Consider the following 16,020-nt stretch of genomic DNA (forward strand, 5'->3'; position numbering starts at 1 on the left):
TTAAAATTCGGCATTGTCCTTCATAAATATATTTGAGTAAATTAGGATTGTTATATATATTAAAAGACCACCCGATATACTCATGATAGTTGCGTGTCTAACAATAAGCCCTGCATGTTCAAGTGTGATAGGCAATGCTTTTACAATTCAGTTTGACTTATAGAATAAATAAAAAACATACTAATCCCCGAAACAATTAAAATTCCCGTGATAAATCGTCCAACATTTTCAACTCCATTTCTATCCTTTTGTTATTAAATACGTATAATTTCCTTATTTTTTACCCAAATGAATCATTAATAAAATCATGCGTATCTGACATTCTACTACATATTGCATTGGGTAAAGGTGCGAGTATATATATAACAACTGATTTTTTTAGTACCTTTTTTATATCTTCTTTCATCGAGTATACTCGATGAAAGTTGATTTATTTACCAACAGATAAAGGAAGCCAATTTGAAAACAAAGCGCATGAAAGAATTGATGATAAGAAACCAATAGACAATAGAAAACTTAATAAAATCTGATCATATTTTAATTTTTAAAAATTTATAAAAAATTCTCACAATTCTAAAGATCCATTATATAAATATTAATAAAATATTTACTTACATATGAATATGGTTCATATTTTTCTATATTTGATGAATATATTGGCTCAAATTTACTTTTTAATATGTTTACTTAACCTTAGTCGTCTGCAGTAGGTCCGACTGTAGAGTTTTTTTGAGAATAGTTTCCTAGGTAACGTGAAATTAGAGTCGGAGGGTTAACGTATAAAATTTTAAGTCGGTAAAAGACATATTTTTAGAGTATTTTAGTGGCTGTTAATTGAAGAGTTTGGATTCGTGGCACTATGTTTCGTAATCAGTATGGTTTGTTGCTATAGAATTGTTTTTTTTTGAAAAAAAATAACCTATTTTTGATAGATAATGATGCAACGACATGGTCACCTCAAGGTCGACTTTATCAGGTAGAATATGCTATGGAAGCAGTGAAACAGGGCTCAGTTGCAGTTGGTATTGTAAGCAAAACACATGCAGTTTTATGTGCGCTTAAGGTACAGATTAATGTTTTACTTTTGGATTTTTTTTGTAGAAAAATAATAAAGATTGTTAATGTTATGGGTTAGAGAAATCCTGAGGATTTGGGGAGTTATCAGAAGAAAATAATTAAAATTGATGATCATTTGGCATTGGCACTTGCAGGGCTTACTTCAGATGGGCGTATGCTTAGGTAGGATAAGGTTTTTTTTGTGAATTGTAATTGATGAAGTAAGTAATTTTATGAGGCAACAAGCTATTGCTTCACGGATAATATATAATAGGAAGATATCAGTGGCTCGAGTTATGTCGTCTATTGCAAGTAAGGCACAAATCAATACTCAGCAATATGGAAGACGTCCTTTTGGTGTAGGTTTTTTAGTAATTGGTTATGATGTTAATCATATTTTTGATGTTATTGGATCAATTCTTATTTTTATAGGATACGGGGCCTCATTTATATGAGTTTTTGCCATCTGGATCTGTTTTGGAATATGTTGGTACGAGTATTGGTGCACGTTCTCAGTCAGCAAGGACGTATTTAGAGTCTGCTTATGAATCATTTCCGGATGGTATGTTTTTGTATTTTTTTGAATATTGTTGATGATTTGTTAGCAACATTAGATGAATTGATTCTTCATGGTCTTCGTGCATTGCGAGATTCTTTGGCTCAAGATAAAGAATTGACTTCATTAAATACATCTATTGGTGTAGTTGGAAAGGACCTTCCATTTAAGTTAATAGAAAATGATGATGTTGTTGAATGGCTTTCTAAATTAGGAGAAACATCTCTCTCTGCTTATAGGCGGTCTCAAAGAGCTGCTACAGATACTGCTTCAGCTACTCTTGTAGAGGATACTATGGAAATGGATTGAGGATGATATGAGAGAGAGATAGTGTTGAGGATGTTTGAGAAGATGAATGATTTCTTAATTATTTGATAGATTTGAATTTTATGTTTTTTTATTGTTTAGAAAGGGCAAGTATTAAAAACATTGGGTTTATCGAGATGATTGTTAAGTTATACATGAACAAAGTCTTTGGTTGGAAATTTTCTAAGTTTTTTAAGTCTATTAAGGATCTTCTTTTTAGGTTAATAGGCATAAATCTAACTGTTCGACAAAATGTATTTATCTTTGAATAGCATAGTTTATGTTAATAAGAAATATTTACATTCGATATTTTTTTATCTTTTAGGTTATTAACTAATAGATTTGTTATATATAAATCTATATGGGATATTTTTTTCATTTTTGTTATAAAACCCATATTACTTTTCTTAAATCATGATTTCTTTATACGACTAAAAAATTTCAATATCACATTGTTTTTATTTACAAAATCTTCAAGATATTATTTAAGATATTAGAATTCAACTTTTTATGAGCTTTATATTTATTATAAGTTAAATGTTTCTCTTTATATAATTCTTTCTATAAATGTTATTTTTACTTGCTTTATGAATCTTAATAGTTTATACATATAATATAAATACCAATATATGTATTTATTTTTAATTTAACCAAAGTCTATTTTAATTAATCTCGATTTTATGTAAAATACTTAATATTATAAAATTTTAAAAAAAATATATAGAAAAAATATTCTTATAAAATATATTTATATTTGCTTTTTTATTAATATATATCCTGTTGGATTTTATATATTTTTTATTATATACTTATTGTATGTGTTATATATGCGTATTGTTTTCGTCTTATTTGCTTATTCGATACCTTTTCTTTTAATATAAGTATTTTTATTAAAATTCTATTGTTATTTGGTCTTAACCTTATTCTGCCTTATTTTTGATACGAATTATGGTTTCTTCATCTCATTCATTGTTGGATACAGTTGATATTGGGGTGTTGGAAAAGCCTTTTAAAAATCCACATTTCAAGAGGAATCCACGAAGAAATAAAACTCTTCGTCAGGTCTTGATGTATGAAGCACAGCTTCATACATCAACGTCTCCTTTATCTCCAGATGTACCAACATATAGTAATATTGAAGCATCACCAAGTCTTTTTCCGTGCTCTAAATGGTGTGATATTACGGGTTTGCAGGGTTTATATACAGATCCTAAGACTGGATTGAGATTTCATAATAAAGAGGTTTTTTCTATAATTAAGAATATGACGCAAGGTAAGCAGATGAGGTAGAAATATATTTTAATTAGATTTTAGGTGTTGAACAACAATTTTTGCAGTTACGTGGTTCTCATGTGATGTTACGTTAAAAATTGGCATTTTTCATATTATGAGATAATATTAATGATGTTTGAGTAAGAATAGTTAGATAATGAATTAGTAATGGATTCTTGGAAGTTTATAATTTATATCTTTATTTTCTGTTGCATTATTTTTTAGATTAACTTTATAATGGCTTAATAATATCTTGTTAATTATTTTGTAAGAATTTTTTTCAAAAATCGTTTTAAAATTATTGAGTATTTACTAATCTAAAAGTATAATATTGTATTATTTGTAGTTATATATACTAAAATATTAGTAATTGTATGATAGAATTATTTATTAACTACTATAATCGATTATTTATTGAAGAGATCTTGTTACTTAGATTTATTTATTGGGACTAGAATATCATATCTTCAGGATCATAATGTTCTCTAATTAGTCTTGCCAGATATGATGGTGGATGACCGCCTCTATCTTTTATTAGTAGGTTTTTATAAATAAAATAATTATAACAAGTTTGTAATATATAAATCAATCATGGATGGTGGAATATAGTCATGACAAACATTAATCATGTCTACTGAATCCATTAAATCTATTAAATATTAAATAATTCTTAAATATTTCAAAAAAATCGCCTTCATCGAATGGTATAACATGATTTGGTGAGGATAAAGCAATTAGTGAATCAGGATTATGCGGATATACTGGACTAAATTTGTATATACCAGCACATATAATAACAGGTGTGGAATGATGTTTAGCTGCTGCTGCCAGATTTTTTGCGCCTGCAGAGACTAATACTCCTCCATTTGCAAAAACTACATTTATTAGTAACAAGAAAATAGCAAAATATGAAAGATAGTAGATAAAAATTGATGAACGCTGAACTGACCTGTATGACTACCAAGTATAACTTTATTAACTCGACTCATCAATGCAAAAACTGCTGCATCGGGTATAAGAATTGTATCAATCCCTGCATTTGTTAAAGCAACAATTGACATATGAGAAGATGCGTGATCATTAGGATACGATTCAGCCAAAATAACAGTGAATTTTCTTTTTTTTGCTGCTGCGCGTAAAAAAGTTTCAATGGTTTTTGATGCACCATAGGTCATAATTATTTCGCTAATATTTATTCAATGATTTTTTAATTTTATTACAATAATTTACTTGGAATGAATATGATCCATTGCTTGTGTTGCAATATCGCTATGTGTTTTTTCAAGTTCATCAATAATATCTTGGATTCCTTGAATAAAAATAGGTCTTAAGTCTATATTTATTCGATTTGTAAATTTCTGTGATACATTAGGTTCATAATCACTGGGTTTCCCCAGAAGATTTAGCATAGATGAATAAATAGGACTCGATGTAATTCTTTCTAGATTTCCTATAGAAACTTTCTAAAAAAAATCAAAATAATCTTCCATTTTCTACCTTCAATGCTCGATTTCGCTAAATGATCGTCCGCTGATGTGTTTAACTCTGATTCATCTGATGCATTATTAAATTCTTCTCGTATAAGGAATAACACTCTGCGGACAATATTCCCACTAACAAATTCTAAAACATTTAGAAATATATAAAACTTTCTGTTTCATAATGCCCTTTGGCTGTGCTTCAACCAATTTAGATCCTAATTTTTGAATTTGACTAATAAGCTGATTAACGTTGGTCCATCTGGCTGTTGAAACTACTTGTCGTAATAGTAACGCTGTTTCTACAGCTACCTGGAACCCTGTTAAGATTCTATTTCGTTTTAATCGGAAAATAAGTGATTCAATAGTAATATTAGGATCTTGTGAAGGCATTTAAATTTGGTATTTGGTTTTTTTTAAAAGTTGGTGATACTTTTGATTTCGGTATCTGCCTTTTTTAACCTTTAAAATACTTGAAAGGCTTGAATTTAGACAAGTTATATAGGAAAAGCAACTATTTAAGTGAAACGAGTAGCTTTTATATTGGTAGTAATTCTTATTAGTTTTTTATAGGGTTTTTATAGTAAATAAATATTTTTTTGAATAAGAATGTGTTATTTTCTTTGATAGGTCTTGGTTATTTTTTCTGATAAATTGTTTGATTGAGTCATTTATGTCCTAAATGTTTTCCTGCCTGAAAAGTGCTAAGTAGTTTGAGGATTTGTGAATATTTAAGGTAATTGCGAAAAAAGAGTACTTGGGATATTGATTATGTTTTTATGGAGAAATATGTGTATGGAAGTAAGATATATATTGTTTATTTGTTGAAAGTTTTATTTTTTTTGATAATGGTATTTGGTTTTTATGAATTTATATTTTTGAATACATATATTGCAAGAAATATGTATCTGGATCTCATCAAGCAAAATTTTATTGGGAATGTTATTGATACTGATGGATAGTAGAAGTTTAGAGAAATATTGAATAAAATTTTTTTATTGAAATTGTGTTTAATATAAAATTATGACGAAACAGTCTATTGTTATTATAGGAGGTAAAGATGAGTAAAATCTTTCTATTTTTTGAGGAATATAGGAGGAATTATTGGATCAACTACGGCTTATTATCTTACATCTCATTCTAAGTACGATTCTTCTAGGATGTCGATTACACTTATTGAAGGAACGGGTATATTTTGAATTTTTTAAAAGAGTAACTTAATTTTGTTAGGTATTGCTTCTGGAGCATCTGGAAAGGCAGGTGGATTATTAGCTTTGGATTGGGTATAAATGAATTATTTATAAATGTTTTTCTGCTAAAAATATTTATAGCATGGACAGGAAACTGCGCCTCTGGCTAAACTTTCCTATGAATTACATGAAACTCTTGCTAAAGAGCATGATGGGGAAAAGAAATGGGGATATAGGTTTTTATTTTGTAAAGATAAAGTTGTATTAATGTTATTAGAAAGCTGGATACTCTACAAATTACGTCTTCTTTTCGTCCCAGGAGATCAGCAGCGCTTCCTGGGACTTTGGATTGGATTGATGCTGAAAAAATTGAGCGAGTTTCTATTTTAGGAACAACATTTACTACAGCACAAGTTCATCCGTATAATTTTACAAATACCATTTTTTCTTTAGCTCAAGAAAAAGGTGTAAGATTAATTTTGGGTACTGTTCTTCCTTTAGATGATATAAAAACTGTTCGTTATATCCCTAAAGGCGAATCTTTTGTACAAACAATTTCCGCTGATTATGTACTTATTACTGCGGGGCCATGGACAGGTCGGATATATCCTGGGATCCCTATTTCTGGTTTTCGTTCTCATAGTATTGTTGTTACAATTGATAAACCTTTATCTGCGCATGCATTATTTACACATATGAAATTGGAGAATGGACAGTTCGTGAGTCCTGAAATTTATGCTAGAAAAGATGAAGTAGGTTTTCTTTTTTTTTTTATATGATTATTCAAACAACTTAGCTTTATATTTGTGGAGAGACTGATAATGAGCCTTTACCCTCTACAACTGAGGATGTGCAAGTTAAAGATAGTTCTTGTGAGCAATTGAAGAAATGGGGAGATGAATTGAGTAGATTTATTAAAAACGGTCATGTTAAGACAAAGCAAGCATGTTATTTGCCTGTTTGTACTGCACATACTAATGGACCTTTAATTGGTAAAGTCAAAGACGGTCTTTATGTTGGTTCAGGTCATGGATGTTGGGGAATTTGTAATGGGCCTGGCACAGGAAAAGTTATTTTTTCCCCCATTATATTTTAAGATAAATAACTTTATTTTTTAGGTTTTATCAGAAATTCTTTTGGATGGAGAGGCGACTAGTATTGATATAAGAAAATTAAATTTTGTTTTTTAAAAAAGTTGAAGTTTAATTTAAACATAATAATATCTGTATAAATGGGTGTATAGACGATGCGTTATTCGATATATATTATTTAAAAAGTATACAAGTCTTATATTTTGATATCGATCTTTAGATCGGTGCACATCGCTCGTGCATGTCAGAGTACGAACATTCAACTCAAGCTACTGACTGGACTTTTACAGCTGATAAACTTCAGGAATTAAGAGCTTCTATTACAGCAGAAGCATGTGAGAGGATTCGACAGCAGTTGGAGCAGGATACAGTAAATACTGTTTCATTTTTAAGTCCGGATGAAGAATGGGCTCTTGTTAGTTATTATGCAACACAAATGGAAGGGTTAAGTGCATATTTTGAATTTTCATCCTATGTTAAGGTAAATTTATCTTTTTATTTTTAGTATAAAATTATAAATATATATTTTTAGGCAACGGCAGTAACGTATTTGAAGAGGTTTTATCTTCGTTATTCTGTCATGGATCACCACCCAAAGTTGATTATGTATGAGTTTTAGCATGTTTAAAAAAGGCTGATGTAAAATATTAGGTTAACTTGTCTTTTTTTGGCGACCAAAGCATGTGATCATTATATTTCTTTGGATCAATTTGTACATTCTATTCCGAAGGTAACATCAATGGTTATTTTGGAAAATGAGTTTTTAGTATGTCGTGCTTTATCCTGGGATTTTTATGTTTGGCACGCCTATCGACCATTACATGGATTTGTCTTGGATATGCAAGTAGTGTTACCAGAACATGTTGTAACAGTGTTTGGGAAACTTCATGATGATGCAAAAAATCTTATTTCTAAGACATTATGGACAGATCTTCAATTTCTTTATAGTCCAAGCCGTATTGCGTTGGGATGTTTAATGGCAGTAGGTAGTGAAATAGTTCAAACCTATTTACAAAGAAAAGGAATGCAAGACTTATTAAAGACTATTGAAATGATTTCAGAAGAAATTATTATAAAAGGAAAGACTGTATTAGATATGGAAGAAGTTAAAGAAATTGATCGTCGATTGTTTTATTGTTCTGACGAAGTAAAAAAGAGTCGTGCTTTGTATGCTAAACGACATGCAGAAGAAGAAGAATGGACAATAAAAAAACAAGTACATATCGTTTCAAATGATGTTGATGATGGGACTCATTTAATGTAAAAAATATATATTATTTTATAAAGCTTTGTATATATTATTCATATATTGATTTTAGAAAGGCATTATAAGCCTTCTATAATTAATATTTAGAATTCAGGGCTAATAATATTGTATTTTGTTTTTTTGTTTCGTAAAATATACAATAATTATCTATATAGAATCTTGATCTCGATAATCTGTGCTTCTAACAAATTTCATGTGATGCGTTTTAAGACAGGTATTTCAAATATTTCAACTTTTATACGTGAGTTTTTCTCCTTAAGTTATGTTATACTTATTTAAATTAGGCCTTGTTCAATCTCTTGAAAGAATAGGAAGAATTTGTTGGCTAAAGCTTACACCGGAAACAGTTCATTTTATTGTAGTGCCTGATCATACAGGTACACAAGTATGGGCGTATGAGATTATAAATAATAGTATGTTTCTAATAGTTTCAGTATTTTGGAGGCAATTGTTATGGGTTTGATAATAATGTTGTTAAAATCAAGATAGGTAACGTCTATATTCCGAGATTATCATATACAATCGAATACGGATAATATAATTAATCTTGAGATTCCTGTTGATAATTTACATAAGGCTCTTAAATCTTCTGTCAATGCATCAGAAATTATTTTAAGATTGACAAAACAAGATCATTTTCCAATGCTTTCTTGTTCTATTTCTCTTTTAGTATAAAGAGATGAAAAATGATGTTTTTAATAATTATTTTTAGGGAAAATCGGGTAGTATGAGTGCAGTAACACATAATATTCATGTTAGAGTTTTATCACCTTTAGTGCAGTTATCCGAACCTGTTGTTCCAGAACCGGATTGTCATATAATATTACCACCTCTTTCTCAACTACGTTATATATCGGAAAGATTTAGAGCAATTAGTAATAAAATTATTCTTAAGGCAAATATGTCAGGTGAATTTCAAATTGGTGTTGTATCTGATTCATGTAAAATTGAAACAAAATTTAAAGATTTAATTAATCCTGAATTGGATCCAAATACAGTGAAAGATATTTCTAAACATCCGAGTCAAATTAGAGATAAAAAATCTTTCGTGACGATGAAGGTTGATGTTAAGGATTGGCTTAATCTTTTGCAAGTCCATATTGTTGCTAAAAGGGTTATTGCATGTTTTTGCGAAGGGCATGCTTTGGTAAATAAATATATATTTAGAATAATATATATTGACAATGAGAGGTTCTTTATGTGTATATTATGGAACCAGAAGATGAAAATTCTGCTGTTTTGGTGAGTTTTTAAATTATAATTGATTTTAATTAATAAATAAAGACATATTATATTAGCACTTATATTGAATAAATTTAAGAAAATATTTTTTATTAAGATTACTTATTATTATAAAATTGGTTGATTTTGTTGTATTACTTTCTGCTCGTGGCATTAAAAGTTTGTATAAACATTTAGCATAATTAATATATTTATCTAATTTCTTGATATTGGGATAATCTAATTTTGCATTTGTTTTTAATTTTATTAATTTTTTTGTAATTTCTAGAAACTTTGATTAAATCTTTTTAATCTATATTTAAGTATAATATTTATGATATTTTGATAATATTGTACTGATGTTTTTGTTGGAAATATAATAAAATGGCTGCCTTTTTTTTAATTAAATTCTTAAGATTCATTAATATTTAATGGTAAATATTTATAAAATATTAATAATATTATAATAAAAGGTATTTTTATTTGTAATTTACATTTATATAATGAAAATATTGTTTTTTTCTATTTTTTCTGAAATTTGTTAATCTTATTAATTATATTGTTATACTTTATATATTTAACAATAGAAATATTGAATTGAGATTATGTTTTGAATATCACACTTTAAAATCATATATATATGTTTTATATTCTTGACGCATTTCAAATTTATTGATATGATATTTATGTTTAAGCATATAAAGTTAATACTTTTGAAAAAATACATGTAATTTATTTGTTTTATACATTATTCTATTTTTATGTATATTCCGATTTGTAAAAACAAGTTTTGGCTTTTGTTTAATAATTGATATTTTTATATTAGAAAATAGATATAACTCAATAAAATACTTTTACTTCCTTTGAAATATGCAATTGTAAAAATATTTTTATTTTTGAGTGGTTTTTCCTGTTGAATTAATTTTTTATGTTTTATTATATAACATTCGATATGGCCTTAGATATTTCTAGTTTATTCAAATGTAAAGACACTTTGAATTATTTGAAAAAAAAAAAGATTTCTAAGAATTTTTTAAGTTGCTTCTTGATTTAGAAATGGTCTTTTTAAAATGTTTTTTTCTGTTTCAAAAAGAATTAAGTTTATGTCAGCCTGTTTTGGTATTTTTAGTGTTGGTGTGCTTTATTCCTACGTAAATAGTGAAAAAAGAGATTATTTGAATGGGGATTTTTATTCTTTTTGCACAATTAGAGATATTCGTCAAATATCTCCTTCTACAAACATATATGAGCTTGAATTTGATCGGCCGTCTAAGCAATATCAGAATCGTCCAATACAAAATGTTTTGCTTAAGAATTCTGATATTCAAATACAACGATATTATACACCTATTTATATTAGTTCTAGAAAGGTTGTTCTACTTGTTAAATTTTATGAAGATGGTGAAGTAAGTCGATGGATTCATAGAAAACGTGTGGGTGATCGAATAGAACTTCGTGGTCCATTTCTAGAGTGGAAATGGAATGATAATCAGTGGAAAAATGTTTTGTTTGTAGGGATTTTGAGTTTTTTATATTTTTTTATAATATGAAAAGATTGCAGGTGGTACTGGAATTACGCCAGCATATCAGCTTTTATCTTATATTTTTCAAGATGGTGTTCAGTATATGCCTAAATTCCATTTGATGTATGCGAATAGAAATCCAGATGAGATATTGTTAAGGAAAGAATTGGACAATTTACAAGAAAAATATTCGGAAAATCTTAAAATTACCTATTTTGTAGATTCTTCTCCAGATAGCAAAGTTTTGGATAAATATTTAATCAGGTCAATAAACCTATATGATATAATTCAAGCATTTCCTTCTTCAGGTTGTACTGATTCGGATACAATTGTCTTGGTATGTGGAACTGATGGATTTGTAAGTTATATTGCTGGTCCTAAAGACACGTTGTATGGTGAACAAGGGAATCTTGGAGGACTATTAAAAAAGGCAAAATGTCTTAATGTTTGGAAATTATGAATATATAAAATTAAAAATAATAAATTGATCATTTTTAATTATAAATCTAAAAATCGAAAATTAGCACTAAATGTTAGAATCAGTATTTAAAAGTTCTCTTAAATAATTGCTTATAAGTGGTGATTTCTCGTTTTGGTTTTGTAAATAATTGGAATTGTTCTTAGCATTATTATGTTCTTGTTTTTCTGAATGATCAGTAGATAAAACATCTTTTGAAAAATTAGCATCAATTGTTTCGACTATTTGTTTAAATTTATAAAATAATGTTATTGCTCTTTGGAGCGTAGATTCAAGATCTATTGTCATAGAAAGATCGTTTACTATTGTTGTTAGTTATAAAATAGATGAATAAAATTGAGTACTATATTTCAAAACTTCATCGAATTCTTTAAGATGATCTATAATATATTAACCTTTTACATCTGATTAAAAACAGGTGTACCTATGATGATTTCTTTATGTTTATCAAGAATGGCTAATGCGACAAAAATATGAAATTGGGATGTTATATGGTCTGTCCAAAGGATCTATATCTATTACAAAACGAATATGGAAAACAATAGATACGCACTTCCCAGAGTCTCAAAACATCGTCCCATTCGAATTCACGTTTAAACCAAACTAATAGCATACGGAAAAAGAAGAAGAAATTTGTACTAGAAGTATTTTCTGAATATTTTTAATAAGGAATATATTTATTTTTTAATATACCAAGATGTGTATAAAATTTTGGATCTATGAGTTGTATTAATTGATCAAGAATCATTAACTGTTTTCTCATTCCAGACTGATTTTCAGAAAAATTATATTGCTTATAACACATTTAAAATAGAAAAGTGATAAAACAATATATACCATTCTTTTCATGAAATCTACAAAGGCCCAAAAACTTAATACTTCATTTTCGATTACAATATATAGAGGAGATAATAAATCGCACATTCCTATTTTGTTAAATTAGTAACTAAATATTTATAAATTACCCTGAACATAACCAAGATCTCTATTATATTCATTATATGTCAACAGAATGTTTGTCATTGTTTCTAAATGATAATTTGTTTCTAAAGGAGATAAATCAAGAGTATTATAAAATATAGTATTACCCGCAGAAGATTTGGTTTTTCTATCTGTCCTATGAACATCTTTTTCTATAATTGTTTATAATTCATATAATGCTTTTGAAACTATTTACCTATTCGATGTTTTTGATCTTTGAATACTTCATCTGCTTGTTTTTCTTTGTTATTTTGCCATCCTTGTTTTAATTGCATATATCTATTACTTTTTTCTAAAAATATTATTTTTCTTTCTTCTTCTGAAGAGTCCCATGGATAAATTTTAAGTAAAAAACACCAAACTTCCTTTCTTATATTGGAATGTATACCCTATAAAATTAGAATATTTAGTATCAATAGTAGTGTTTTACTTTATAAAAAATGTTTTTTTTTATGCTTTTTTCTGTCTTCCATAGTTTTCCCGTATTGTTAAACCATGATTTCCATTGTTTCTCTAAGATTGGATCGTTTGTTATTTTCATATTGTTTTCGAAGGTATTTAACTATTCAAAATTAATATTATGGATATGATTTAATGGAGTTTCCACCTCTAACATTTCAAAATTATTAGGTAATGTTTTTTTATTCCAAGTATTAGTATCTTTACAGCTCCATATAATTTTATTATGTCTGTCCTTTTCACTATCTTCAGCAATTCTAGCAGCCCATCGAGCAAGATAAAGACGAGCTGCATCATATTCTTCCATTATGTTTATAGTTTGTTCGGAATTTAAGAATTTCTGCAGTTGTGGAGGAAAGTTAGACAAAAGCATGTTTTTTGCAAATGATGTATTAAGAATGTCTTTAGTTTTTTCATGAGAAAAGCGAGTGATAAGGCTAAAACGTTCTAAAATATTCCATCTAGCTTTTTTGTATGCTTTTTTAAGTGTTTCTATTTTTGTATCTTCTTTTATATCTTGTATTTTTTCTTGGTTATTGTTGTCTATAGATTGTATATTTACAGTGTCGATAGAATCATGGTTTACTATATATACATTTTCTTCTGTAGATAAGCTAAAGCATATTAATTGTATAGAAAATATGTATAAAAATTACTGTTTTATATTTATTATAGACTTCAGTCGTATAAGAAGATATTCACCACCCCATAATATTTTTTTTTCTTCGTCAAAAGGCTTTATGTTTTCTTCTAGGCTAATTTTATTGTATAAGTTTTTATTAATATATTCATTATCTGCAGTAAAAAAATATTTTAGTATAAATATGACATATTTGAATTCTAACCATTAAAAAAAAGTGTAAGATAATTACTTTTTTCGTGTGTATTAATTGTAATAGATCCAATAGATTCATTTATAGGAGGTTTAATTAATAAGCTGTGTATTTTTAATAGAGAAATAAAATGTATATCTTCATGAGAATTTAATGGGAGAGATATGATGTATTCGTTTTCATCGTTATTATTATAATTATTTTCTTCTACACTTCTATATGTTTCATAGTCATCGCTGGATATTATAAAAGACTCTGGAATCCAAAAAAGAAAAATATTTTCTATGTTAATTGGTTTAGTCAATTGGTGTTTTGATATTTTTTCAACAAGAATAACATATCCAAAGTCGTTTTTTCTAGAAAATGGCTCTTTATAAATATGAACCTTATTGAGTGTTAGTTTTTTATTTAAATTGCTATTATTTTTTACTTTAGATTTGCTAAAAATTAATTTTGTTTGTTCATAGGAATTGAAAAGCTGTGAAATATTATTTTTCATATTTGTAGGTATATCAAGGCACATTTCTTTGTAGAAATCTCTTATAGATGGTATTATTGGTAATTTATAGTTTTTTTTAATATTTTTTGTTTGAAAATTTAAAAAATGTTAATATAAAAAACTATATTAAATATAAATCATGATTAAAGAAATGAAAACGCATTTTTTTAATATTTATATAAATAAAAAAAAATATATTTATATTTAAAAAACAAAATGTTTAAATAATTAAATTATGATTAATAAAGGAATCATATAGAAAAGAACACCCCTTTAAACAAAATGCTACCAAAATATTATTCTTTATGTTTCTTGTTCACAAATTTTTCTTTTTCAATGCTTGACGTTTTCGAAGTGCTTTATAACGTTTATCTGTCCCCATAAAATGATCCCACCACCGAAAACTTGTAGAATAGCAGTTCACAAAGATCTATGCAAATATATTTTTAATATATGAAATATAGATTAAATTTGTAATACCTCATGATGCGCATCATGATGTTCTGCGCCACTCCAAAATGGAATGAATTTATTTAAACTCCATGGAAAGTCGTAGCCTGAATGTGCATCTATGGCTTGGAAGAGTCGTAATGTAATCCAAACATATACCGTAAAAAGATGAAGGTCTCCTGTAAGAAAACACCAAAGAATAGGACTTCCAATAGTTCCAAGTCCAAGAATCAATACCTCTGCAGGATGAGCATATTCAGCAGCGAGACCAAACGGTGCTGAATATTTGTGATGGAGTTTATGTATATGTTTATATAAGGGGCCCCAATGTAATGCTCTATGAGCCCAATAATGAAAAGTATCTTCCATGATAAAAAAAAGAAGGACATGAAAAAATATCTTCGAAAAATTAGGAAATGGTGCAGAAATAGACATGCCGAAATATTGAGTAAGTGGATGAAAAAGCCAAATTTGTGGAAGTTCAACCGTGAAGTGAGAAAGAAGAACTAATCGTGTACAGCTCCACTGTTCTTTAATTGTCGGTATTTTCTGCTGGAAAGTATAAGATCTTATGTTTTAATTAAGTACCATATTTACATCTTGTAGTTTCCATCTCCGGAAATAAGGAATAAAATCAATAATGATCCATGGGAGACAACGTCCAAAATATACAATTTCATGAATTGCAAAAGACATAATACCTAATAATAATTGATATTTTGCTGTTTTATCAAAATAACTACTATTTACCTGTAGCAAGGGTATTATTTTGCATATATGTATACCATGTTGTCCATAAGCGTTCTAGTAAAGAAAAATGGGAATAATTCTCCCCAACAATATTCCATGCATTTGAGAACGATCCGGATAGTGTTTTATTTAAAAAACTATTTGATTATCCATTTATATTTGTATATATATGGATTTTTAAAACTTACACTTGTGATGACATAATATTAAATAATTTTTTATTAACTTAAATATGTTTTTTTTTCTTTTTTTGATGAAAAAAATAAACTCTTTCTTTTTTTTGCTCTATATTATAAATAATTAATAACTTGATTTATTTTGTTGGATGATTTATTTTTATAATTTTTAATGTTAATGGTTTCCTAAATATATATAAAAAAAATGATATTTTCAATATAAAATACGTTTTATTAAAAAAACTCCTAAATCATGATAAATAGATTAAATATGTTTAGTTGTATATACTTTTTTTGGTACTTTAATTAATATTATAGATAAATGATTTTAATAAGCTATTCTATTGAAAACTCTTTTTAATATAATATTTTTTGTCTTTTTATCATGTGTATTCTTTTTTTATTTTTCATATATCTATGATTATATTTTGTTA

At 27.4% G+C, this 16,020-nt stretch overlaps 10 protein-coding genes across 10 annotated transcripts; 6 read left to right on the forward strand and 4 right to left on the reverse strand.

The window, feature by feature from the left end:
- On the reverse strand, positions 1 to 632 carry PNEG_02509 (hypothetical protein; the record flags this gene model as incomplete). The annotated part of the gene is made up of 6 exons (XM_007876328.1): positions 1 to 137; positions 182 to 240; positions 285 to 369; positions 439 to 526; positions 570 to 573; positions 616 to 632. 6 exons carry the CDS (start codon positions 630 to 632, stop codon positions 1 to 3), a joined length of 390 nt encoding a protein of 129 aa, XP_007874519.1.
- Positions 633 to 816: 184 nt separating this feature from the next.
- On the forward strand, positions 817 to 2,143 carry PNEG_02510 (hypothetical protein). Its single transcript, XM_007876329.1, has 6 exons — positions 817 to 878; positions 933 to 1,063; positions 1,136 to 1,239; positions 1,283 to 1,442; positions 1,489 to 1,618; positions 1,662 to 2,143. The coding sequence occupies exons 1-6, from the start codon at positions 860 to 862 to the stop codon at positions 1,919 to 1,921; spliced, it is 804 nt and encodes a 267-aa protein (XP_007874520.1). The 5' UTR covers positions 817 to 859; the 3' UTR covers positions 1,922 to 2,143.
- A 723-nt stretch (positions 2,144 to 2,866) lies between these two features.
- On the forward strand, positions 2,867 to 3,285 carry PNEG_02511 (hypothetical protein; the record flags this gene model as incomplete). Its single annotated transcript, XM_007876330.1, has 2 exons — positions 2,867 to 3,191; positions 3,233 to 3,285. 2 exons carry the CDS (start codon positions 2,867 to 2,869, stop codon positions 3,283 to 3,285), a joined length of 378 nt encoding a protein of 125 aa, XP_007874521.1.
- Positions 3,286 to 3,591: 306 nt separating this feature from the next.
- Positions 3,592 to 5,136, reverse strand: PNEG_02512 (hypothetical protein). Its single transcript, XM_007876331.1, has 7 exons — positions 4,857 to 5,136; positions 4,688 to 4,813; positions 4,421 to 4,640; positions 4,140 to 4,375; positions 3,883 to 4,065; positions 3,758 to 3,839; positions 3,592 to 3,714 (listed from the first exon to the last, which is right to left on the reverse strand). The coding sequence occupies exons 1-7, from the start codon at positions 5,059 to 5,061 to the stop codon at positions 3,642 to 3,644; spliced, it is 1,125 nt and encodes a 374-aa protein (XP_007874522.1). The 5' UTR covers positions 5,062 to 5,136; the 3' UTR covers positions 3,592 to 3,641.
- A 555-nt stretch (positions 5,137 to 5,691) lies between these two features.
- Positions 5,692 to 7,048, forward strand: PNEG_04315 (hypothetical protein; the record flags this gene model as incomplete). Its single annotated transcript, XM_007876332.2, has 7 exons — positions 5,692 to 5,722; positions 5,764 to 5,856; positions 5,899 to 5,951; positions 6,000 to 6,094; positions 6,136 to 6,610; positions 6,655 to 6,927; positions 6,977 to 7,048. The coding sequence occupies 7 exons, from the start codon at positions 5,692 to 5,694 to the stop codon at positions 7,046 to 7,048; spliced, it is 1,092 nt and encodes a 363-aa protein (XP_007874523.2).
- A 142-nt stretch (positions 7,049 to 7,190) lies between these two features.
- On the forward strand, positions 7,191 to 8,213 carry PNEG_04316 (hypothetical protein; the record flags this gene model as incomplete). The annotated part of the gene is made up of 3 exons (XM_019757831.1): positions 7,191 to 7,430; positions 7,482 to 7,555; positions 7,601 to 8,213. The coding sequence occupies 3 exons, from the start codon at positions 7,191 to 7,193 to the stop codon at positions 8,211 to 8,213; spliced, it is 927 nt and encodes a 308-aa protein (XP_019613350.1).
- Positions 8,214 to 8,414: 201 nt separating this feature from the next.
- PNEG_02514 (hypothetical protein) lies at positions 8,415 to 9,470 on the forward strand (the record flags this gene model as incomplete). Its single annotated transcript, XM_007876333.1, has 5 exons — positions 8,415 to 8,457; positions 8,501 to 8,643; positions 8,706 to 8,885; positions 8,929 to 9,363; positions 9,408 to 9,470. The coding sequence occupies 5 exons, from the start codon at positions 8,415 to 8,417 to the stop codon at positions 9,468 to 9,470; spliced, it is 864 nt and encodes a 287-aa protein (XP_007874524.1).
- A 1,037-nt stretch (positions 9,471 to 10,507) lies between these two features.
- Positions 10,508 to 11,420, forward strand: PNEG_02515 (hypothetical protein; the record flags this gene model as incomplete). The annotated part of the gene is made up of 2 exons (XM_007876334.1): positions 10,508 to 10,948; positions 10,992 to 11,420. The coding sequence occupies 2 exons, from the start codon at positions 10,508 to 10,510 to the stop codon at positions 11,418 to 11,420; spliced, it is 870 nt and encodes a 289-aa protein (XP_007874525.1).
- Positions 11,421 to 11,486: 66 nt separating this feature from the next.
- On the reverse strand, positions 11,487 to 14,234 carry PNEG_02516 (hypothetical protein; the record flags this gene model as incomplete). The annotated part of the gene is made up of 14 exons (XM_007876335.1): positions 11,487 to 11,740; positions 11,783 to 11,818; positions 11,863 to 11,947; positions 11,992 to 12,089; positions 12,132 to 12,231; positions 12,276 to 12,364; positions 12,404 to 12,484; positions 12,527 to 12,571; positions 12,616 to 12,808; positions 12,850 to 12,981; positions 13,027 to 13,492; positions 13,535 to 13,673; positions 13,724 to 14,096; positions 14,142 to 14,234. 14 exons carry the CDS (start codon positions 14,232 to 14,234, stop codon positions 11,487 to 11,489), a joined length of 2,184 nt encoding a protein of 727 aa, XP_007874526.1.
- Positions 14,235 to 14,526: 292 nt separating this feature from the next.
- On the reverse strand, positions 14,527 to 15,654 carry PNEG_02517 (hypothetical protein; the record flags this gene model as incomplete). Its single annotated transcript, XM_007876336.1, has 5 exons — positions 15,599 to 15,654; positions 15,411 to 15,547; positions 15,258 to 15,361; positions 14,691 to 15,212; positions 14,527 to 14,640 (listed from the first exon to the last, which is right to left on the reverse strand). The coding sequence occupies exons 1-5, from the start codon at positions 15,610 to 15,612 to the stop codon at positions 14,527 to 14,529; spliced, it is 891 nt and encodes a 296-aa protein (XP_007874527.1). The 5' UTR covers positions 15,613 to 15,654.
- Between the last annotated feature and the right edge of the window lie 366 nt (positions 15,655 to 16,020).

This window comes from Pneumocystis murina (genome assembly GCF_000349005.2).
Source record: "Pneumocystis murina B123 chromosome Unknown supercont1.11, whole genome shotgun sequence".
NCBI lineage: Eukaryota > Fungi > Ascomycota > Pneumocystomycetes > Pneumocystales > Pneumocystaceae > Pneumocystis > Pneumocystis murina.

Coding starts and splice junctions, on each gene's coding strand:
- PNEG_02512 (XM_007876331.1), bottom strand. CDS start 5,061: ATGCCTTCACAAGATCCTAATATTACTATTGAATCACTTATTTTCCGA. Junction 4,066..4,139: donor TATACTTGGTAGTCATACAG/GTCAGTTCAGCG, acceptor TAATAAATGTAG/TTTTTGCAAATGGAGGAGTA. Junction 3,715..3,757: donor GATTTATATATTACAAACTT/GTTATAATTATT, acceptor AATAAAAGATAG/AGGCGGTCATCCACCATCAT.
- PNEG_02510 (XM_007876329.1), top strand. Junction 1,064..1,135: donor CAGTTTTATGTGCGCTTAAG/GTACAGATTAAT, acceptor GTTATGGGTTAG/AGAAATCCTGAGGATTTGGG. Junction 1,240..1,282: donor TCAGATGGGCGTATGCTTAG/GTAGGATAAGGT, acceptor TGATGAAGTAAG/TAATTTTATGAGGCAACAAG.